At 53.9% G+C, this 22,559-nt stretch overlaps 2 protein-coding genes across 6 annotated transcripts in view; both read left to right on the plus strand.

The window, feature by feature from the left end:
• TLN1 (talin 1) overlaps positions 1 to 9,954 on the plus strand; it is a 32,448-nt gene extending 22,494 nt beyond the window's left edge. For both annotated transcript variants that reach the window (XM_044265387.1, XM_044265388.1), the window contains 22 exons: positions 176 to 316; positions 410 to 591; positions 788 to 920; positions 1,123 to 1,224; positions 1,313 to 1,483; positions 1,578 to 1,727; positions 1,836 to 1,937; positions 2,017 to 2,136; positions 2,878 to 3,024; positions 3,195 to 3,361; positions 3,472 to 3,655; positions 3,750 to 3,875; positions 3,978 to 4,094; positions 6,966 to 7,151; positions 7,286 to 7,393; positions 7,874 to 7,979; positions 8,182 to 8,306; positions 8,406 to 8,531; positions 8,659 to 8,721; positions 8,831 to 9,013; positions 9,152 to 9,280; positions 9,385 to 9,954. In XM_044265387.1, coding sequence (XP_044121322.1) covers positions 176 to 316; positions 410 to 591; positions 788 to 920; positions 1,123 to 1,224; positions 1,313 to 1,483; positions 1,578 to 1,727; positions 1,836 to 1,937; positions 2,017 to 2,136; positions 2,878 to 3,024; positions 3,195 to 3,361; positions 3,472 to 3,655; positions 3,750 to 3,875; positions 3,978 to 4,094; positions 6,966 to 7,151; positions 7,286 to 7,393; positions 7,874 to 7,979; positions 8,182 to 8,306; positions 8,406 to 8,531; positions 8,659 to 8,721; positions 8,831 to 9,013; positions 9,152 to 9,280; positions 9,385 to 9,510 — 2,994 coding nt within the window. In that variant the 3' untranslated portion in view covers positions 9,511 to 9,954. The remainder of the gene's footprint in view (positions 1 to 175; positions 317 to 409; positions 592 to 787; positions 921 to 1,122; positions 1,225 to 1,312; positions 1,484 to 1,577; positions 1,728 to 1,835; positions 1,938 to 2,016; positions 2,137 to 2,877; positions 3,025 to 3,194; positions 3,362 to 3,471; positions 3,656 to 3,749; positions 3,876 to 3,977; positions 4,095 to 6,965; positions 7,152 to 7,285; positions 7,394 to 7,873; positions 7,980 to 8,181; positions 8,307 to 8,405; positions 8,532 to 8,658; positions 8,722 to 8,830; positions 9,014 to 9,151; positions 9,281 to 9,384) is intronic.
• A 5,178-nt stretch (positions 9,955 to 15,132) lies between these two features.
• Positions 15,133 to 22,345, plus strand: TPM2 (tropomyosin 2). Of its 4 annotated transcripts, none has more exons than XM_044265411.1 (9): positions 15,133 to 15,258; positions 15,686 to 15,811; positions 18,728 to 18,861; positions 18,959 to 19,076; positions 19,171 to 19,241; positions 19,380 to 19,455; positions 19,950 to 20,012; positions 20,176 to 20,245; positions 22,197 to 22,345. In XM_044265411.1, exons 1-9 carry the CDS (start codon positions 15,145 to 15,147, stop codon positions 22,277 to 22,279), a joined length of 855 nt encoding a protein of 284 aa, XP_044121346.1. In that variant the 5' UTR covers positions 15,133 to 15,144; the 3' UTR covers positions 22,280 to 22,345. The 4 variants fall into 4 exon arrangements, with proteins under 4 accessions (XP_044121346.1, XP_044121348.1, XP_044121347.1 ...); XM_044265413.1 differs by lacking the exon at positions 19,380 to 19,455 and adding an exon at positions 19,698 to 19,773; XM_044265412.1 differs by lacking the exon at positions 22,197 to 22,345 and adding an exon at positions 21,134 to 21,788.
• Positions 22,346 to 22,559: the final 214 nt, after the last annotated feature.

Genomic DNA, 22,559 nt, shown 5'->3' on the forward strand with positions numbered 1-22,559 from the left:
TAGTCCCTACATCAGTCCCTGAGGCCTTTGGCCACAGCCCGTCTGCCTGAGCCCAAGCCCTTTCGTGTCCATACTGGTCATCCCCAGCCTCTCCCCACACCCCCAGCCCAGGAGAGCTGGGCTTTGCCTCCTTTGCCTGCAGTCAGTCCTGAGGGCCTGTCACTCCTACTTCCAGGCACTTGACGGAGCTTTCACAGAAGAGAACCGTGCCCAGTGCCGAGCAGCAACAGCCCCTCTGTTGGAGGCTGTGGACAATCTGAGTGCCTTTGCATCCAACCCTGAGTTCTCCAGCATCCCTGCCCAGATCAGCCCTGAGGTGAGGCGGTGTGAAGGGAGAACCGATGGGCCGACTGCCCCCTCATCTTTGCAGGAGTCTTGAGACTCCCCTCCCTGCCTCCTCTCCCCCCAGGGCCGGGCTGCCATGGAGCCCATTGTGATCTCTGCCAAGACAATGCTGGAGAGTGCTGGGGGCCTAATCCAGACAGCCCGGGCACTCGCAGTCAATCCCCGGGACCCCCCACGCTGGTCAGTGCTGGCTGGCCACTCCCGGACCGTCTCAGACTCCATCAAGAAGCTCATTACAAGCATGAGGTATTGCAGGGGTAGAGAACCAACGTGACTCAGGAACATACACAGTAGCGGAACGGCAGGGAGGATGGGTAGTGCAATTAGATGGGATAGTGTTGGAGGAGATCTGTTGTCCAAGATTTGGGGGATATGGGAAAAGCTAGACTAGCCTTGTTTTCAAGGACTGTTCTTGGTGTGGGAGCCTATGATGTGTCCACAGGGACAAGGCTCCAGGGCAGCTGGAGTGCGAGACAGCCATTGCAGCTCTGAACAGCTGTCTGCGGGACCTAGACCAGGCTTCCCTCGCTGCAGTCAGCCAACAGCTTGCTCCCCGGGAGGGAATCTCTCAAGAGGTAAGGCGGAAATGGGTTATACGAAAGCTTGCCTCTGGGAAGAGATGGCAGACTGGAGAAGGATGGGGGATTCCGGGAGTGTGCCTCACAGAGACGTCAAGGGTTTGGGAGGACCGTGCCCAGGGGGGTGAGTTCAGTATGGAAAGAAGTAGCAGACCCTGTTCCAGGTCGCGGTCAGGGCTCAAATTCGCTTCTCTCCCAGGCCTTGCACACTCAGATGCTCACTGCAGTGCAGGAGATCTCCCACCTTATCGAGCCACTGGCCAGTGCTGCACGAGCTGAAGCCTCCCAGCTGGGACACAAGGTACCCGGAGAGACAAGTGGGGAGTTCCGGGGCAGGGCAAGCGAGTGTTCCTGGCGCAGCTGACCTCCACTCAAACCCCTTGCCTCAGGTGTCCCAGATGGCCCAGTACTTTGAGCCGCTCACCCTGGCTGCGGTGGGTGCTGCCTCCAAGACCCTCAGCCACCCGCAGCAGATGGCGCTCCTGGACCAGACTAAAACCTTGGCCGAGTCAGCCTTGCAGTTGCTATACACAGCCAAGGAGGCTGGCGGGAACCCCAAGGTACCAGGAGTGGAAGGGATGGGCTGCTACTAGGAAGAGGTCAGAGAAGCAGGAACACCACAGCCCCCTCTGCTCACTTGCTCTGTCCCCGCAGCAAGCGGCTCACACCCAGGAGGCCTTGGAGGAGGCTGTGCAGATGATGACAGAGGCTGTAGAGGACCTGACGACAACCCTCAACGAGGCAGCCAGCGCTGCTGGGGTGGTTGGCGGCATGGTGGACTCCATCACCCAGGCCATCAACCAGGTTAGAGTCCTGGGGTGCCTGTGGTCAGAGGCCCCCTGAGCCAGGGCCCCTGAGCTCAGTGTCAGAGACCCTGATAATCTTTTCTCCTTCCCTAATCCGACCCCTCAGCTAGACGAAGGACCAATGGGTGAACCAGAAGGTTCTTTTGTGGATTACCAGACAACTATGGTGCGGACAGCCAAGGCCATTGCTGTCACCGTTCAAGAGATGGTGAGTTTGGGAGAGTATAACAAGGCTACCCCCGGGGAGCTTAGTGTAGGCATAACTTTACTTCTTCTGTTGTCACCAGGTAACCAAGTCAAACACCAGCCCTGAAGAGCTTGGCCCTCTTGCTAACCAGCTGACCAGTGACTATGGCCGCCTGGCCTCCCAGGCCAAGCCTGCAGCTGTGGCTGCTGAGAATGAAGAGGTAAACGTGGGGGCAGCTGCCATGAAGGCCTGCCCCCTGCCCCTCGTAGAAAATCCCAGTGGCAGGCCCCTTGTCCCCATCAGGTCAGCCTCTGGAGTCATCCCACCCTTATTCTGTCTAGCCGCCTTAAAGAAAGGGGAACATCCCCTCAGGGCCACTCTGCTAAAGAGTGATCAGGGATCGTGTAGGGACAGGATCAAAGTCACAGGGGTAGAGGAGACAGCCGACAATCTAGAGATTTCCTGGTCTGCCAACATCCCTCTGGGACTGTGGCTGCTTCTCTGCGATTCTGCAGGTCTGTAATCTCCTCTTAGTTCTTCCCTGTTGCAGGCCCATGAAGTTCTTCCTTCCCTAAGCTCCCGGCTTTCCAAGAAAGCAAGTAATTGGATCTTACTACCACACCTAATCCCCAGCCTCATACCCCTCCACATCCAGGCCAAATTGTAATCCGTGGCCCTCTGATTCAAATACCCCAGCATAAAGTGCTTCTTCCCCACCTCCTCACTGTGCTTAACATAATCCTCACCAGTTGGTGCCTACATGCTATTATTTTCCATGTGTAGGAGGTGACCTCCTGCCTGAAGGATATGAAACAGGAAATCTGCGTGCTGGGCACTTTTTCTCACTGCCCTTTTAGTCTACGATGCATGTTCTGCTAGGTCCTTCGTGACTCCTCCAAGCACAATGGAGGTCCCTGAGTGCTTTTTGTAAAGCCCCTCTCCCTTTCCCATCCGCCCACAGATAGGTGCCCACATCAAGCACCGTGTGCAGGAGCTGGGGCATGGCTGTGCCGCTCTGGTTACCAAGGCAGGCGCCCTGCAGTGCAGCCCCAGCGACGCCTACACTAAGAAGGAGCTCATAGAGTGTGCCCGGAGAGTCTCTGAGAAGGTGACTGAGCTTATCACTGTGGACTGGGGCCCTGGTTCCCCAACGCTGTGACCCTTCCCATCCTCTTCCTATCTTCCCAGCCCCCTCCTCCATCCCATCTCCCCAGCACCAATAACCTTCCCCTTCCATAAGGCACTGACTAGAGTCACCATGTTCCTTTCCTCCCCCAGGTCTCCCACGTGCTGGCTGCACTCCAGGCCGGGAATCGGGGCACACAGGCCTGCATCACGGCCGCCAGCGCAGTGTCCGGCATCATCGCTGACCTCGACACCACCATCATGTTCGCTACCGCTGGCACCCTCAATCGTGAGGGAGCCGAGACTTTCGCTGACCACCGGTGAGGAGGGAACTGGGCCTCCCAGATGCAGGGTGGGTTGTGGGGCCAGAAGAGGCTGGAGGAGCTAGGGGAGGTCTGTGAAGGGCTGACTGAGCCGGGCCCTCCCTCAGGGAGGGCATTCTGAAGACTGCAAAGGTGTTGGTAGAAGACACCAAGGTCCTGGTGCAGAACGCGGCCGGGAGCCAGGAGAAGTTAGCACAGGCTGCCCAGTCCTCCGTGGCCACCATCACCCGCCTCGCCGATGTGGTCAAGCTGGGCGCAGCCAGCTTGGGAGCCGAGGACCCTGAGACTCAGGTATCCACCTGACGCCCCTACTTCTGGCCAGACCCAGTCACCACCTGTTCCCCCGTTCCTTCCCACGGATCGGAGCCTCTGCTCTCTCGTGCAGGTGGTGCTGATCAACGCAGTGAAAGATGTGGCCAAAGCCCTGGGAGACCTCATCAGCGCAACAAAGGCGGCAGCGGGCAAAGTTGGGGACGACCCTGCTGTGTGGCAGCTCAAGAACTCGGCCAAGGTTAGAGGGGAAGGAGCGCAACATCAGGAGTGGGGGCAGCTGGCTGTGCTGCCTCCACTTCCTTAATATGACCCCCTGTCCCAACACCTCGGATGCCCACAGGTGATGGTGACCAATGTGACATCGCTGCTCAAGACCGTGAAAGCCGTGGAAGATGAGGCCACCAAAGGCACACGGGCCCTGGAGGCAACCACAGAACACATACGACAGGAGCTGGCGGTGAGCGAGGGTCTGGGGCACCAGGGACTTGGGTCTGAGAGGGATTGTGACACACTGTGAATCTGTATTTCACATATTTCCACAGACATGTAAACAGTCACACTCATTCTCCTCGCGCACTGCCACACTTCCTTTTTTTTTTGCCACACTTCTTAAGTGAGCCGCGCTGGTGTCTGTCCCCTCCTCGCCTACTTCTCAGTTGTTAGCATCTGACACCTGCTTTCTCCCACTCTCCTGCTTTCCCCGCCACCTGGGTCCTCCAAGCTGCCACATTCAGTGGCCTCTTCTTGGCCATCATCTTCTTCAGACATTTCAAAATCATCTGACTTGGTGAACAAGCCTCTCTGGAATTTTCTCTTCCTCCGGTCTCCTGACAGCAGCTTTTGTCTCACTTCTCCAGCACATCTTCCGTGGCGTCAGCCAGCCACCTTCGGCCTAGCACGCGCCAAGGCTGGCCCAAACTGGTGCAGATCGCCTGCTTTCTCTGTCCTCTACTTTGGCAAGTTTAACCACTTCCATGGGCATTCTCTAGCAAGTTGACTTCAGTTCTGAGTTTAGTTATTGTCCGCTGCCTGATGGACCACCGAATGCCAGGCCTCCCCACTTCTGGTCAGCAAGCCACTTCCTCTTTCAGTGGTAGCCGCCTCCAGCTGTGCAGAGTCCCTTCAGTCACCTGCGACTTCCTGGTCTCGTTCCCCGATCTGGGCCATTGCTTGTCCTCCCAGCGCCCTCCTTTCCTGTCCCCCTGTGGGCACCGTGGTTGGGATCCTCACCCACTCTCCCTCACTGTGACTGTTGTGGGTTTTCTGCTTGGGACTCTGCTAGCCTTCGGTCACTGCCATTCGCATCTCGCTCATTTCTGAATTCACCTTTCTGATACGGTCTTTGGCGATGCCCAAACTGAAACTCTTAACTTTTGCCTCCCAAACCTGATCATTCCCTCGTCTTTCCCTTCTCAGTCAGTGGCACATTTTAATAACTCAGATCCTAAAGGCAGGAATATAGCTGTAATGGTCATTTTTTTCTCGTTGTTCACATCTAAGCGCATTGCCAGGACGTGTCAGCACTCCCTCCCAGTGGCTCTGATTTTCTCTTTTCCCCATCCCCACCACCTCCACCTGTCCAGACCATCACCAGTCCTTCGGTATATTTACACCACAGCCTCCATCTGCTCCGCCCCCTCCCTCACCCCTCTGATGTGCTCTCTGTACACAAGAGCCTTAGAATGTAAACCAAGTTATGTCACTTAACTGTTTAAAACCCTTTAGTGAGTGTCCTGGCATCTAAGGCAAAATCCACACTCCTTAACATTGCCTTCCAAGCCCGATAGCTCCTTCCAACCTCCCCCATCTGCTCATCCTGCCCTTCCCCCTTGCAGAGCCCCAGTCCCTGCACTCTGTCCCTCCCTTCCTGTTGCAGGCCCTTGCACTTGCTTTACTCCAGCTTTTTGAATATCTGGCTTCTTCCAGTCCTTCAGGCTGCAGCTTAAATGTCCTCTCCTCAGAGGCGCCTGGCTGGCTCAATCGGTGGAACATGCAACGCTCGATTTCAGGGCTGTGAGTTCGAGCCCCACTTTGGGTGTAGAGATTACTTTAAAAAAAATAAAATCTTAAAATCTAAAAAAGCCCTTTCCTCAGAGAGGCTTCCCCAGCCACCTGTCTGAGAAAGGATCTGATTTTTCTTTTTCTTTTTTTAAAAAGTTTTATTTATTTATTTGCCAGAGAGAGGGAAAGCACAAGCAGAGGGAGTGGCAGGCAGAGGGAGAAGCATATTCTCCACTGAGCAGGGAGCCCAATGCGGGACTCAGTCCCAAGACCCAAGGATCGTGACCTGAGCTGAAGGCAGGCACTTAACCCACCAAGCCACCTAGGCATACCTATTTTTTTTTTTTTAAGAGAAATTTTATTTATTTATGGACCTCATATTTTTATTTCTCAGCAAAAAACTCTCTTTTTTTCTTCACAGTCCCGCTTAGTCTTTCATTTTTCTGCTTGTTTACCTGTTTACTGTCTGTTGAAAACGATAGTGTAAACTTCATGAGAACAAGGGCCTTGTCTCATTTATTCCTCACTACACTCCTAGCACCTCACACAGAATCTACCACCTGCTGACTTGTAATAATTTGCTGGATAAACATGTACATCAAAATATTTTTTTTACTTATTATGTAAAATTCTAAGTTTCTTGGTCCGATAGTCAAGGCCCCAACAACCTTTTCTCCACCATCCCTATAATTCTAGAACATTTCTTGATACTCTCTCACTTGACATCCTGGTTATTCGTGGCCCCCTGTCTACCGAAAATGCCCGCCTGTTACCTAGGTCTCTTAAGACCCAGCCCCTTGTCCCACCTCTGCCACTCATCCCCTTCAAGGCTTCTCTATAGTTTAGGAATAAAAACCCAGCTCAAAGATACGTCTTAAATTTCAAACAAATAAACTCTCCCCAGTCACTTCGGTCAGAAATGACTCAGCAGTCTTTTTTTTTTTTTTTTTTTTTTTAAAGATTTTATTTATTTATTTGACAGAGAGAAATCACAAGTAGATGGAGAGGCAGGCAGAGAGAGAGAGAGGGAAGCAGGCTCCCTGCTGAGCAGAGAGCCCAATGCGGGACTCGATCCCAGGACCCTGAGATCATGACCTGAGCCGAAGGCAGCGGCTTAACCCACTGAGCCACCCAGGCGCCCCTGACTCAGCAGTCTTACATTAACTATGATGTGTGAACTCCTCCAAGGACCTGATATACAATAAGTACTCAGTGAATGCCTGTTATCAATTCCGTGGATGAATGGACCAGATTATACAAGTAGAGGGCTACACTGTCTTAAGTCTCACTCACTGTACAATTTTTCTTCTTGTTCGACCCCCAACAGGTCTTCTGTTCCCCAGAGCCACCTGCCAAGACCTCCACCCCAGAAGATTTTATTCGCATGACCAAGGGTATCACCATGGCAACAGCCAAGGCTGTTGCGGCTGGCAACTCCTGTCGCCAGGAGGACGTCATTGCCACAGCTAATCTGAGTCGTCGCGCTATCGCAGATATGCTTCGGGCTTGCAAGGTAGAAACCCCGATAGCAAGGTGGAAGTCTGAGGCAGTGCGGCAGCTTTAGGGCAGAGCATGGGAGGGGAGAAAGGGCAGGGGCTCTGGGGGCCTGGAGCTCTTTGGGATCCTAACGCTAACTCTGTGGGTTAGGAAGCAGCTTACCACCCAGAAGTGGCCCCTGATGTGCGGCTTCGGGCCCTGCACTATGGCCGGGAGTGTGCCAACGGCTACCTGGAGCTGCTGGACCACGTGCTACTGGTAAGGAAGACGGGCGTGTTCTGCTTCCCACCAGCTTCCCTGAATACGGTCCTCTCCCTGTGTGCTTCTCACCCAGTTCTTGATTTGTTCGTTCACATCTTCCCACCCCACTTTCTATTTCCCAAATCTGTTCTCATTCCCAAGCCTCCCTTCCACTGGGGTCCCATCATTCTTAGCATCTTTGGTTTTCCCGCTCACTTCTTTTTCATTTCTCTTATCTCCTCTCTTCCCTCCTGAATGCCCCCTTCTCTACCTTCGTCGTCTCTTCTTTCTCATTTCATCATTCTCCTTGCTCCTTGTCAGCCGGTGAGTGACACACCGCCCCATGGTCTTCACCACGTGTGAGGTGTGGGGCGGCTTGGAGTTTGAGGGCTGTAGTGAGCCATCCCGGCTGGGGGCGGGGGTCATGGTTGGGCGGTTTCTTAGCCCTCGTAGAAGCTAAGATCTGATGCTTCCTGCTCCCTGGCCCCTCTTCCCCAGACTCTACAGAAGCCAAGCCCAGAACTGAAGCAGCAGTTGACAGGACACTCAAAGCGTGTGGCTGGTTCAGTCACTGAGCTCATCCAGGCTGCAGAGGCCATGAAGGGTAAGCAGTGACCAGAGGCGGGTTGGGGGGAGGACACCCTTTGTCATAAGGAGATCTCTGCCTCCTGCTTGGGCTGCTCTGAGCTGGCCTCTGCCCACAGTCCCCACAGGTGCCAGGGGCTCGTGATACTAACCACGTTGCCCAGTGCTCCTGACCTCCCTGCTCTGCCTTAACCCTTTTCTTCCTCCCTTCACACCACTAGGAACAGAATGGGTGGACCCAGAGGACCCCACAGTCATCGCTGAGAATGAGCTCCTGGGAGCTGCGGCCGCCATTGAGGCTGCAGCCAAAAAGCTGGAGCAGCTGAAGCCTCGGGCCAAACCCAAGGTCAGTCCACCCCTGTCCCTCTTCCTGCCCCTCCTACTGGCAGAGTGTCCCCACCTTCACTTTGCATCTCTCTCTGCAACCTTTGTCTGTCTGTTGTAGGAGGCAGATGAGTCCCTAAACTTTGAGGAGCAGATACTAGAAGCGGCCAAGTCCATCGCAGCAGCCACCAGCGCCCTGGTAAAGGCGGCGTCAGCTGCCCAGAGGGAACTGGTGGCCCAAGGGAAGGTACGTACTTGGACACCAAGGAGAATGGGCCCAGCAGCCACTTTGCTGTCCATCCTCAAGTTGATGGGGGGCTTTTACACACCCTGGAGAGCACGGGTCTGAGTAGGCCCTCCTCTTTCCTCCACAGGTGGGCGCCATTCCAGCCAATGCACTGGATGATGGGCAGTGGTCCCAAGGCCTCATTTCTGCTGTGAGTACACAATACCCACTAGGTCCCTCTGCTAGGGAGGCTTGAGAAGGCTGGAGAGGGGAAGGACCAGGGCAAGAGGCATATTCTAACCTAATCCCCCTCACCTCAGGCCCGGATGGTGGCTGCAGCCACCAACAATCTGTGTGAAGCCGCCAATGCGGCTGTACAAGGCCACGCCAGCCAGGAGAAGCTCATCTCCTCAGCCAAGCAGGTGGCCGCCTCCACAGCCCAGCTCCTCGTGGCCTGCAAGGTCAAGGCCGACCAGGACTCGGAGGCAATGAAACGACTTCAGGTGAGGAACCCTGACCATCTGATGGTACCTTGGGCTGTGCTGCTTTAAACTGTTACCCCAACATGTGCTGCTCTGTGAGGGAGTGGGGCGACTCACTCAGCTGAGTTCCCGACTTCCTGCTGCCTTCTCTCTGCACAGGCTGCCGGCAATGCAGTGAAGCGAGCCTCGGATAACTTGGTGAAAGCAGCACAGAAGGCCGCAGCCTTTGAAGACCAAGAGAATGAGACAGTGGTGGTGAAGGAGAAGATGGTTGGGGGCATTGCCCAGGTGAGCTTTGCCCTAGACCCTCCACAGGACACTGCCAGGGCCCCAGCGACCCCGCACCCTAAGGCACAGACTTCTAAACCAAGCCCCTGCTCTCCATCCCTCAGATCATTGCCGCACAGGAAGAGATGCTTCGGAAGGAACGAGAGCTAGAAGAGGCGCGGAAGAAGCTGGCACAGATTCGGCAACAACAGTATAAGTTCCTGCCTTCAGAGCTTCGGGACGAGCACTAGGGCAGCCGCTTCTGTTTAATGCAGACCCAGCCCAGAGACTGTGCCTGCCACTACCAAAGCCTTCTGGGCTGTCGGGCCCCACCCGCCCAACCCCAGCACTCCCCAAAGTGCCTGCCAAACCCCGGGCCTGGTCTACCCAGTCCCGCTGCACATCCCCTGTCCCGTCCCTGATTCCAAGTGCCTTCATGCCTTAGGGCCCCCTAAGTGCCTGCCCCTCCCTAGAGTATTAACGCTCCAAGAGTATTAACGCCGCTATACCTCAGTCTGAACCTGCCAGGGCTCCTGCCCGCTCCACCCTGCCAACAGCTGCCAGCCAGTCCCCACAGCCTTGGCTCTCCTCCTCCTTTTTTGATACTGTCTGCCCCCACCCCCAGCCACCCTGGGGGCCACGGGGTTGTAAGCCCCAAAAAGGTCATGCTCCAATAAAGGTGATTCTTCCTGCGACCTCTGCCTGGCTTTATGAGGAGGTGGGGGAGTCCCCTCAGGGAAAGAGGGTGTGGAGGAAAGAATGCGATTCAGTTCTATCACCAATTTCATCAGGCTCAGAAATGGGCTGGGGATACATTGTGGCATTCTGCCCCCTGCAGCCCCTTCTTCCTGCTTGTACCCAGATCCCCAAAGTCACCATAGTTCGGAAGCTGAGAAGTCCTATTCCTGTTGTCCCCTAGCACACCGGCCAGTGCCTATGCCTCACCAAGTGTCATTCTTTGGCTGGGACAGCAGCTGCCACTGCTCTTTGTGGCTACCGGGGACACTCTGTTCTTCATAACTGCTGAAAGTATTTGAACAAATCCAGTTCCTGCCCAAATTCAAAGTTTGTTTTTTTTTTTTTAAAGATTTTATTTATTTATTTAACAGAAATCACAAGTAGGCAGAGAGGCAGGCAGAGAGAGAAGGGGAAGCAGGCTCCCCCCTGAGCAGAGAGCCTGATGTGGGGCTTGATCCCAGGACCCTGAGACCATGACCTGAGCCAAAGACAGAGGCTTAACCCACTGAGCCACCCAGGTGCCCCATCAAATTCAAAGTTTTAAAAAGCAGATTTGAGGAAAAGAATAAGCTTATAAGTTACAAGTGTCTGAGTCTCAGAGACCTATGACCACAGATCTGGTCGAGGCTGTTAACAAGCAAAGAATCCAACCTGAGGGTGCATCAGGTAGGTTCCACTGCTGACAGGGCACTTGTAGGCCCTCCCAGGCCTTGTTACTCCTGCCTAGAACAGTACTCGAAGAAAAAGAACTGAAAAAGCTTGACCCTGGTGTAAGACCTCATCTGGGGGCCCAGCTCCCCTCATGGCCAGGCAGGTACTGGTAGCCCCATTCCAGTTGCCCTACTAATCTGGAGTTAGGTGGAGGGAAGTGGTCAGGGAGGGAGATGTTTCCACTTCCTTCCACGTTTACCCCCGCCTGCCCCCATGGCATGGACCAGGTGGCGGTCCTCTCAGGCATGTCATGATTCTCATGCATGATTCTTTAACCAGCTCTGTTGCCCAGATTATTTCCTTGTCTCTCCTTCCAAGTAAAACACAAACATCACCCACTACTATTCTTGGGTCCATTTCACATTAAAGCTATCTTCTACTCCTATCCCATCAGAGTAAGTTTAAAGTAGATGGAATTACTTTGTCCTCCCCAGAGCAGCCCATTAGGGAAGGTGCCAACTTCCTACCATTGCTCCTGTCCCCTATGATTAATTCATTCAATATTTGCTAAGCCATGCCCATGCTAAGCACTGGAAAATAGAGCTGCATTATCACCTCTGACGCAGAGGCCTGGCAACTCCAGTGCATACCACTATGGCCCCCTCATCCCAGATTCAATGTCCTAACATCATGAGTTGGGAACCGTAGCATTCAAATCCCTTCTACAACCTCCCCAACAAGTGGTAGTCCAGACTGTCTGAATCCCTCCAGCTATCAGCCCAGAACAGCTGCTTCTCCTGCTGCCACTTCCCTGCTGTGTTCTCAGGAACTGTGACCAATCGCATACCTCTTACTCGAGATGCCTCAGGGAGCCTTCTGGGGAGAGCCTAGAACACCCATTAGACCAGCAGTTCTTAAAATGTAGTCCTTGGGCACTTACTGGTGCCCAAGACCATTTCAGGAGTCCATAAGTTCACGATTCTTTTCATAACACTAAGACATTATTTTCCTTCTTTACAGTGCTCAACATTTGTACTGACAGTGCAGAAACAATGGTGGGTAAAACTGCCTCAGCACCTAATGCACTGGCACAAACTGTACGGATAATTGTCGTAATTCTTCACCATCATGCACTAGCAATTTAAAAAATAAATGCCAGCCTCACTTAATGTCCTTGATGAAGCAGTTTTTAAAAATTAATTTTATTAAATCTAAATCCTTGAGTAACAAGTCTGCTTCCGCTTCTCCTTCTCCCTCTACCCCTACCCCCCCATTCTGGTGGTTACCAGAGGGAAGGTGGGGGGATGGACAAAACACGAAATAGATACAGGGCATTAAGAGGTACAAACTTCCAAAAAAAAAAAAAGAGGTACAAACTTCCAGTTATACAATAAATGTCATGGAGATGAAAAGTACAGTGTAGTGAATGCAGTCAGTAATATTGTAATAACATACGGTGACTACAGTCATTATGGTGACAGTATAGAATTGTTGAATTAATATGTTGTACACGTGTAATTAATATAACATCATATGTTAATTATACATCAATATAAAAACATTTATGTTAACAGGGTTAATGTATAATGGGTTTCCATTGTTTTTAACTAATTTGTAAAAATTTTTTCTCAGTTTCCCTTTTTTTTATTTTTAAAGGTTTTATTTATTTATGTGACAGAGAGAAAGAAAATACAAGCAGAAGGAGCAGCAGAGGCAGAGGGAGAAACAGGCTCCTTGCTGAGCAGAGAGCCCAATGTCAGACTCGGTCCTCTCAGGACCCTGGGATCATGACCTGAGCTGAAGGCAGTCGCTTAACCGACTGAGCCACTCAGGTGCCTCTCAGGTTCCATTTTAATATGTTAAGTATTGATAGATATAATCCACTTCAACAAAAGGTTTTCGGATCTTCAAACCCTATTCTTAATTTTTAAGAATATAAGAGGTTCTAAAACCAAAAAGTTTAGCTGGAAAAAAAGTCTGAGAACTACTGCACTAGATCATAAGTTCCTTTAGATCCAGACAGTATTAATATTTTTGTGTGCATAAAAAAATTTACCCAGCAGAAGTTTATCAAGTGTCAACTCTTATGCCTGATGCTGTATTACACACTGGGGATTCAGAGTTGAAAAAGTCCCTGTTCCCAGGGGATTCACAGGCCATTGAAGAAGACACATAGGTAGGTACAAGAACAACTCTAACAGGAACTATGAGAATTATAGGAGCCTACACCAAGAATACCAATCTATTAGGTGAAGGGAATGAGACGTGCAGTGACCAAGGAAGGCTTCCCAGAAAAGCCATCATTTGATCTGAGTTTTTAAGGCCATCAGAATCAGCCAACAGAAGAGCATTCTAGACAGAGGGAACAGAACGCATAAAAAGTGGAAGCTTTAAGAGAAGTATGGTTATTTCCAGGTCCTGCATGTGGTTCAGTCCGAATGCAGCATGAAGTACAAGTCTGTGTATTGGGGGTGAGTCTGGGAATGAAAGGAAATGAGGCAGGGAGGTAGGCAGGGGCCAAAACGCAGGACTTCATATACCATATTAAGAAAAGTGGATTTTTACCCATAAAAGAGAGCGGCAGGAGGGAGGGGTTTGGGAGTATTCTAGTATCTTATTGGCAGTAACTTTTTAAAAGACTTTTGGTAACAATGTCAAGGTTCTGTTGAAAGAACATATGAATTGGGGACCCAGGAGGAAGACCACAGCAGACACAGGCAGGGGGTACTGTAAGGAGCTGTCCAAGACAACCCCAGAGACATCATGTGTAGGAAGTAGAATCCACAGGATTAAGTGGCTGTGGAAAGTGAGGGACAGGGGAGCGACTGGTAACCCCCAGGGTTTAGCACTGGCTACTGGGGAGGGTGGAGGTGTCTTCCACGAGTTTGGGGAAAACAGGGGGATGGTCGCAATGAACACTGCGAGGTCAGGTTTGTTCCATGCATAGCATATAGACAGCTGAGCAGATCTAAATACATTTCCGCACCCCGTCCCCAGCGGCCCGGGCCCGGGGCCCTCGGTTCCCACGGCTCCCGCCCCCACGTGCAAAAGCCAGGCCGCCGCCCCCCCCCCCGCCCCCACCAACGCTCTCAGCCTCAGGGGAGCGAGGAGAACCGCTCCCTCCCAGTTTCCTCCGCCGGGACTCCCCTTCCCCCTCCTCCGAAGCGGCTCTCCATTTCCTCTCCCCCCACCCCGCCCGAGGAAGCACGAAAACAAACAGCCCCGCACCCCGGGGCTCACGCTTCCCGACGCGGGAGCGGCTCCCGCTGTGGCGGCCTCAGCCAGAGGAGGCATCCCGCCCCCGACTCCCGACGCCGGGAGCTCAGGAACTCTTCCCCTTGACCCCCGCCTTCCCAGCCTCAGCCCGGCCCCGCCTCCCCACGGGGAAACAGCCCAAAAAAGGGCAGAAAAGAAATTTTGGCGTAAAGTTGACCAGCAAGAGGAGACAACAGAGTCCGCAAGGAGAAGGAAGGGAGGCAGGGCGCGCGGAGCAGCGGCGGCGATTGGAAAGCTGGCGGGGGAGGGAAAGGAGACGGAAGGGCCGCGTCCCGGGGGTGGGGGCGGGGAGCGCGCCGGGTCGGGCCCCGCGGGAGCCACGCGGAAAATATGCGGGGCACGTGGGGGGCAGGGCGAGCGGGGCGCGCAGCTGGGTACCTAGCCGTTCCGCCACCGTAGGAGGGGCGCTGCCTCAGGGGCAGGGGCTGGAAGGGGAAGCGAGGGGAAGAGAGGTCAGGCCCGCCCTCGGGGGCAGCAGGCCCGGCCTCGTACCTCACTGGCTCGGGACCCTGGGCTCCCTTCCCGCCTCAGCTTCCCCAAGTCCCTGGTGAGACTCACCGCTGTCACTACCACGTCAGAAACGCTGACCCAGAGTCTGGGACTCGGGGTAAACTGAGGTACTCGAACCACGGAGGAGCCCCGCCTCCCAAGAGACATTTAATCCAGGGGGATTTACAGGAAACTTCTAAATTAAGGGCAGCGACTGCTGCAGCTGAGAGGGGCACGCGGGTCCCTGCGCCCGCGCAGCTGCCGTGAGCTCACGCCCCGAAATAGCCCCAGGGGCCCCAACCGCAGCTGTTACTGGGCCCGGCTGTCACTCAGAGGAACTTAAGAGCCCCCAGCCCGAGGGTCCCCCTCCCCTCCGCAAGACCAGAGTTTTTCCAGCAGACTGTACCAGCTACTTTACCTTCCGACGGCTGGGGGGGTGGGGGAGGGGAGGAGCCTCGAGGAGGGCGGTCCCGAGGGGGGTGGGCGCAGGGGGCGGCCGCGCTCCCCCACCCGGCTGAGCTTCTGCCCCTACAAGGTTTGGGCCGCGGTGGGGGAGGGTCCCGGCCCCCGGCTCCGCCCGGCCCCTCCCAGGCTTTTAGGCGCCCGCGCGGCTGGGACATCCCAGTCCCGCTTGGTCCTCCTCGCCCGCCACCCGTGCGCCCAGTCCGCGCAGCCAGCCCAGTTCGTTCAGTCCACACTGCCCGCCGGCCGGCCCGCCCCCCACCGCAGCCATGGACGCGATCAAGAAGAAGATGCAGATGCTAAAGCTGGACAAGGAGAATGCCATCGACCGTGCCGAGCAGGCCGAGGCCGACAAAAAGCAGGCTGAGGACCGCTGCAAGCAGGTGGGGGCCCCGGACCCAGCGCAGCGCCCTCCTCCCTAACGAGGGAGGGGTAGGTCTTGCCCTGTGCCCCCTAGCCTGAGGCCTGCGATGGCAGGCTTTCCCGTCCAGTGTGGGGGCTGGACTTATACATTACCATCAAGAACCCAGCCAAAGCCACACTTAATCTCACCCACCATACCTGGGCAGCTGCAGTCTCCAATTTCCACACCTGGCCCTGCAGAGCAATGATGGGCCCAGCTTCCTGGGGCTGGGAGCTTTATCTCTAGCCCCATCAGGTCCCTCTCAACACCGCTGGCTGCACTGTCCTTCCTCTGCTCTCCTGCTTCCTACCTGACAGCCTCTAAGTACCTTTTAGTAGCCCCCTCACCCACAGCCAGGCCTCCTTCCTGGGGCCACGGCCTAACTAACCAAGGCCTCTCCCTCCCAGCTGGAGGAGGAGCAGCAGGCCCTCCAGAAGAAGCTGAAGGGGACAGAGGATGAGGTGGAAAAGTATTCTGAGTCAGTGAAGGACGCCCAGGAGAAACTGGAACAGGCTGAGAAGAAAGCTACCGATGTGAGTGTGTACCTGGGGTATGGTGGGAGAGTGCACTGGGAGGGGTCCCAGATACAGGAATGAAGGGAGAAGGGGACCTGGACATCCCCAGCACCAGGACAGAAATAGTTTCCTCTCAGAAACCCAGGCGAAGGCAAGGTTGCACAAAATCTAAGGCAGTGGGTAAATCAAAATCACACACCATTTCCCCCAGAAGACGCAGCCTTGTAAGTCCATTTGGTTCCAGCTCTTAGAACGCACAGTGATCAAGCAGTTAGTCATCGTGGGGGGGGGGGGTGGTACAAGAATTTACCATCTACCTCAATTAATCCTCTAGCTGAAAGTGGAGAAGAGGTTGTAGCTCCATTTGCAGGGTGTGGGGTGTGGGTGTAGGTACTACTGAGGAGGAGGAGGGAGAGGAATCCAGAGATGGGGCCTGACTTGAGTTACACCCCTGGGGGGCCATTAGAAATTCCCTGGCCTTGACCTCTGGCTCCAGCAGCCCTGCTGTGCACTGGGGCCCAGCTCAGGTTCTAATGGCCCCTCATTTACCCTCATTAAACTGTCAGCCTTGAGACCATGCCAGGCCACAGGACCGAAGGACAGGGCCACAAATGCCAAGGCAGCCACCTTACCAAGTCCTGTTCACTCTGATATTTCTCTGTCCACCCTACATCCCCCTAACCAGACTTCTCTACCTTCCGCCATTCCCAGCCCCCACCTTGAGGTTGAAGAATGGCCAAATGACCATCCAAATGACTTTGGTTATGATACTTGTACCATTCTCTGCCTCAGTTTCTCCACTTGCCTTCCATCCAGGATTAAAATGAGTCTATGATTGGAGGTATGGTAGGATTGACAAAAGTAGGTCTGAACATTTGAGATCTGAGGTGACATTACTGTTTATGTTGACCATTATCCATTTTCCCCAACACCTCCCCACCAAGGTTGGTTTCTCTGACCTCCAGGCTTGGTTTTGGTTCTCCACCAGCCCTGGCACTTGGGAGGGAACTGACCTGCAGCTGCTCGAAAAGACAGCCCTGTGTGTCTGATGCTCTATAAATAACTAAGGCCCAGTGCAGCTGGAGGCAGGACTGGAAACCCAAGGAGCTGGGTGGGGGCTGGAGGGGAGGAGGGGAGGACAGGGACAGAGCCGGGGATGCAGGGCAGCAGTGCCAGGATTCAGTAGCAAACACTACCTGGACTTATTGTATGACCTTGAACACAGCACTTCACTTACACAATGCCTCAGTTTCTCCCTTCTCTCTTCACATTTATCCAGTGGGGACAGTAGTGCCTGTCCTGTGGTTGGACAGCAGCATCTATAACTGGGAAGAGCTTGAGAAGTAGAAAATGGCAATTATCAGCCCTGTGATGAGGACCGCAGGACTTCCCAGACTTTTCAGAGCCATTTGTCATCCCACTATCACAAAGAGAGTTTTCCTTTTATAGAGTCTCATCTTTCTCTAGAGTAGACCCCTAAGGTCCCCCAGAGTCATTCTTCCCAATCCCCACTGCTGTCCCCAGAATCCTTCCACATTGAGTCATCTGGTCCTCTGCCCATGATGAGCTTTTGTCACTCTAGGTGGCCTCAAGCACCTGGAGGACAAGCCATGACTTTATATGGTGCTGAGTTTCCCCCTGCTGTTCAATACCACCCAGGACCTACTTTCTACCTGCTCTGCCCCCAGGGCTGCCACCCATCCCTTCCCTCTTTCACTTCTTCCCCTACACTGGTCCTTTCTCCTTTCCTGTCTTAAATCTCAAGGTCTTTGTCTCCGAGGGAGAGACAAGGATAACCTAACATTTATGGAGTGCAGACTCTGCGGATAGTGTGCCCAAGTGCTTTCCACATACTGTTTTACAATTTCCCAAACTTGGCTTATCATCAAAATCACTTGGAAGCTTAAAAAAAAGAAAGGGGGGGGGGGAGATTTCCAAGCTCCTGCCCTGGAAATCTCATTTCAGTGCACCTAGCATGGAGCTAGAAAGCCTGTTTGGTTTTACAAGCCCTTCCACGTGGTCTTGATTATAAGAAGACCTGCATTAACCTACAGAAGAGGAACTGCTTGTGTCAACTCAGATTTAAAATTTAAAAAGGAGGAATCTGAGGCCTGGGGGGACTAAATAAATTGCCCAAGGTCACACAAGTGTAGAGTGGGTGAGCTGTAGCTGACTCAGAGCCCCTGCTCTTAACACCAAACTGCAGTGCTTCTCTCATTTTCCTTTATTGGAGGCCCTTCTTGCTCTGCCTTCTTATTTTCATAAGGTATCATCATTTTCCGTGGACCATTCCCAAAACCTCCGTGGTTCTACTTCTACTGCAGATCTGGGGCTGCACATGTGTCACTCACACTGCCCTAGCACCGCCTCCAGGTGCCTCCTGGCGGGGCGGGGAGGGGGAGGGGCCTGTCCGGAAGCCCCTTGCTAGAGCCACGGATGTCTCCCCTAGGCCTGGCTAGACACCAAGCCCCTCACTGGGAGTCTGACTGGCAGCTGGTGACATCACTGAGCTTGACTCTGTGATTGGCTCTTTTTAGCAGCGGCGCTGTCTGGTTGGCTCGATTTTCCCCACCCCCTTGGGCCCGGCTTTGTTGTGGAGGAGTCTGGAGGGCTCAGACCTGGTCTGAGCATGGAGCGCTTTCAGTGGGTACAGAAAGGCCTGCAGATAACCATCAGGAAACTATGCACAGTGCCAGAAGAGTCCCTGAAGCAGAGGAGTGGAGCTTGTTAAGGAATGCATGTTTTGGGCTGGAGTAGAGAATCTGGATAAAAGATGGTTAGCAGGGAGGGAAAAAAATAGACTAAAAGTCTAGAAGTCAGGAAGCAGATTCTTTCTGAGAAGAATCTTACCATCCTCTGGAACCTCTCTGATCCTCATCCAAGGCAAAAAAAAAAAAAAAAAAAGCCCCCTGACCTCTGGCCTTTGACCCACAGGCCGAGGCAGATGTGGCCTCCCTGAACCGCCGCATTCAGCTGGTAGAGGAGGAGCTGGACCGGGCGCAGGAGCGCCTGGCCACAGCCCTGCAGAAGCTGGAGGAGGCTGAGAAGGCAGCTGATGAGAGCGAGAGGTGGGCAGGGGGCCTCCCAGAGGGCGGGCCAGGCAGGGGCTGGCAGCCTGTCTCTGCTGGTCCTGACCCCACTTCCACCCCACACCCTGCGCCTCAGAGGAATGAAGGTCATCGAAAACCGAGCCATGAAGGATGAGGAGAAGATGGAGCTGCAGGAGATGCAGCTGAAGGAGGCCAAGCACATCGCTGAGGATTCCGACCGCAAATATGAGGAGGTGACAGCCCTGCCCCACTTCTTCCTCCCTCCCAAACCACAGATGTTCCCAGCTACTCACCAGAGGTGTGTGCCTTCTGTCCCTCTTCCCGCAGGTGGCCAGGAAGCTGGTGATCCTGGAAGGAGAGCTGGAGCGCTCAGAAGAGAGAGCAGAGGTGGCTGAGAGGTAAGGAGACCCTGGGGCAACAAGTGAAACTTGGCCTGGTCTGTGGCTCTGGGGTACTCTGGACCGTGGGAGGCAGTTTCCCAGGCTTGGGGCCATAGGGACAGGTCCTGTCTTCTGACCCCTAACTGCTGCCCCCAGCCGCGCCAGGCAGCTGGAGGAGGAACTCCGAACCATGGACCAGGCCCTCAAGTCCCTGATGGCCTCAGAAGAGGAGGTAGTGACCTCTCTGGACCTTTCTGGGCAGTGGTGCCTTCTCTCAGCTCACCTTCCCCCCCAAGTCTCAGGCTGCTCTCTCACCTGCTGGGGGTTGGGAAGGGCCTGGGGCTTCCAAACTCTGCCTGCTGTCACTCTCACAACTTTGCTCTTCTCTTCTCTCTTCCACCCCTTCCTCACTGTGCGGTCTCCACTGTCTCCCACACTGTGCCCTCACACACCCCCACCACACACCCCCTGCAGTAAATGTGGGGACCTAGAGGAGGAGCTGAAAATTGTTACCAACAACTTGAAATCCCTGGAAGCCCAAGCGGACAAGGTAGAAGGGGGTAGATGGGCAGTGAGGATGGGGTCCTGCAGGGGAGGGAGGTGGTAGGCTCAGGCAGGGAGGGGCTGGGTGTTCCCTGGAGACAAGATCAGGAGTAGCCTGTGGGCTCAGTGGAGTGAAGGATTTGTGGAGGCGACCTCCTGATGGCATGTGTATGTCCCTAAAAGTATTCCACCAAAGAAGATAAATATGAAGAGGAGATCAAACTGCTGGAGGAGAAGCTAAAAGAGGTGAGACCTTCCCATCCCTATTCTTCCCTCAAGCCCCCATCCCCGTCAGAGACTGCCTGTGGCAGGGACTTTGGGAATAGGGATGGAAGAGGAGGTTGACTTAAGTGAAAGTACCTGGGAGGGTCTAATTTTTATCATTCCCCCTTCTTACCTTTACTCCCAGGCTGAGACCCGAGCAGAGTTTGCCGAGAGGTCTGTGGCAAAATTGGAGAAGACCATCGATGACCTGGAAGGTAAAGGGATATTCCCCTAATTCCCAAACCTGTTTAAGTCGGTCTGTCCCTTATTACATGTCCCAGATAAATTGGTATTGGACCACCTAGGACTCCACCAGCTCCCAGGGCTGTGCCCACCATTCAAGTAGCTGCACCTGGGTGCAGTGTGCCCACTCCAGTGCTTCTCGAACTTGAGCCCTGGTAGGGGCAATGCTGCTGGTGCTCAGACCACACTTTGAGTAGCACTGACCTAGACAGTTTGTCCCCAAGTGCAACACAATAGCACTATATCACAAAGATCTCTTTATTAAAAATAGAGAGATTTGGTTTAATATCTAAGTTTTCATGACGTTAATGGAAAATACTATTTTAAGCTAGATTTGATGAAAATGAACATCCAGGTATTTGCTAATCTGTGGCTATTTCTCAGTAGTAGCAAGAATGTTGTACCTAAACTGTATATTCTTTTTATTCTACGATAATACTTTCACTTTCGTAATTCCCACTTCTCGTGCTTCTAGCCTTCTCAGGCAAGCCTCAATTTTATCTCCAACTTTAGGACCTTTGTCCTTTCTGGCCCTAGCACCCTCCCCTTGAAGCAAGCACTCCTACTCATTCAAAGCACTGTGCCCCCATGTCCCTGAGGGAGGTAGGAGCTCCAAGGGGAAGGACTGATTTGGCCTTCAGAGAAAAAAGAGACAGGGATACAGAGAGGGGAAGAGGGAGCCCTCAGGGCTGTCCAGCCTGTTCTCTGGCCTATTTCTCCTACTCCATCTTTGTCCACCTCTCTCTGATTCTTGTTCTCTCTTTCCATTACCCTCTCTCCTTCCTTTCCTCTTTCCCTTCATTCCCTCTCCCCACACTCCCATCTGGCTCCCTTCCCCTGGACCCCCACCCCCACCCCAGACGAGGTCTATGCACAGAAGATGAAGTACAAGGCCATCAGCGAGGAACTGGACAACGCACTCAACGACATCACCTCCCTCTGAGCCCCACGCCAGTGTGGCCCCCTCAGCCCCTTCTCTCTCCTCTTTCCATTCTCTGTGGGGAGGGGGCAGGCAGGAGGAGCAAAATGGTCAGCATCACACAGCCAGGCTGGGCGCCGCCTCAGAGAGCCCCCACCACACCTGCCGCCCACCTTGGCACTTGCTTCATCCTTCTATCCACCCACTCCACCCAGCCTCTACCTCTTTCTGCTGCTTAATAAACTCAACTTGGTCTCCATGCTGTTTTCCTGCCCTCCAGAGAGCACTTCCTCACCCCCTCAGAGACCCTGGCTCTTATAGACAACCCCAATCTTGTGAGCCCCACCCCCACACTGAGCTCACCCACAGAACACTGTGGCCCACACAGAACCCCCTTCACATGGCACTCTCGCTCTGTCACTGTTTAACTGCTGCACGTTGGCACAAATGATCCCGTCAGTCGCTGTGAGCCCTCTGCTGCCTCTGAGAGACACGTTCTTATGCCAACCTAGCCCTGTCACTAGTGCCGAGCACGCCACTGCGGTTCCAGGATGAAGGAAGGACTGGAGAGGAGATGGGTGGGGAGGTGCCAAGGGCGGGCCAGAAGGTGGTGAAGGTCTGGGGTGACCATTGGGAAAACCCTGCATCCCAACATGGGGCTTTCACTGCAGGTCTGGTTTCTGCCTCAAGCCTGTCTGTCTGGCCTTCCCCTTTCTGGCTCAGTCTTTGTCTTCCCTTCTGATTCCAACTCTGGTAAACCCTCTAGAGAAGGAGGTAAAGTAGTTTATGACCCAGGCCTCCCCATCCCACCCCCACGACCCCAAAGCCTTGAGTGAGGCATCTGTCTCTCTCTTGGTCAATTCGTCCATTTGCCCGTGGCACGGGATCCTCAGATTCCTTCATGCTTATGTCTTCCTGTGCCTTCATCCCATTCCAAGTCTGCCTCATCCCCCATCTCCCCTCATGTCTCCCTGCCCCTCCTCACATGCTGCTTCCCCTCACAGAGACCTTGGCCAGTGCCAAGGAAGAGAACGTGGAGATACACCAGACTCTGGATCAGACCCTGCTGGAACTCAACAACCTGTGAGGGTTGCTCTGCCCCGAGCTGGGCTGCCGTCGCCGCCCCAACACAATAAAATGGATGTTACCTGCATCACGGGGCCCTTTAAACCTTTCTTTGATGTTAGCAATGGTGGTGGTAGTTTTCCAAAGTAGAAAGGCTGAGAGGATGCCCAAGGGGAGCAGTGGAGTGGAAGGGCCCGAGTGACCATACTCCACAGTAGGACTTCCTTTACCAAGGGAGCCAAGGGGTGGGGGCAGTGGGTTCCCTGAGGAGGGTTGTGAACAGGCTGAGTGAAGCAGAGAAG

Source organism: Neovison vison, chromosome 9, assembly GCF_020171115.1.
Source record: "Neovison vison isolate M4711 chromosome 9, ASM_NN_V1, whole genome shotgun sequence".
Lineage (NCBI taxonomy): Eukaryota > Metazoa > Chordata > Mammalia > Carnivora > Mustelidae > Neogale > Neogale vison.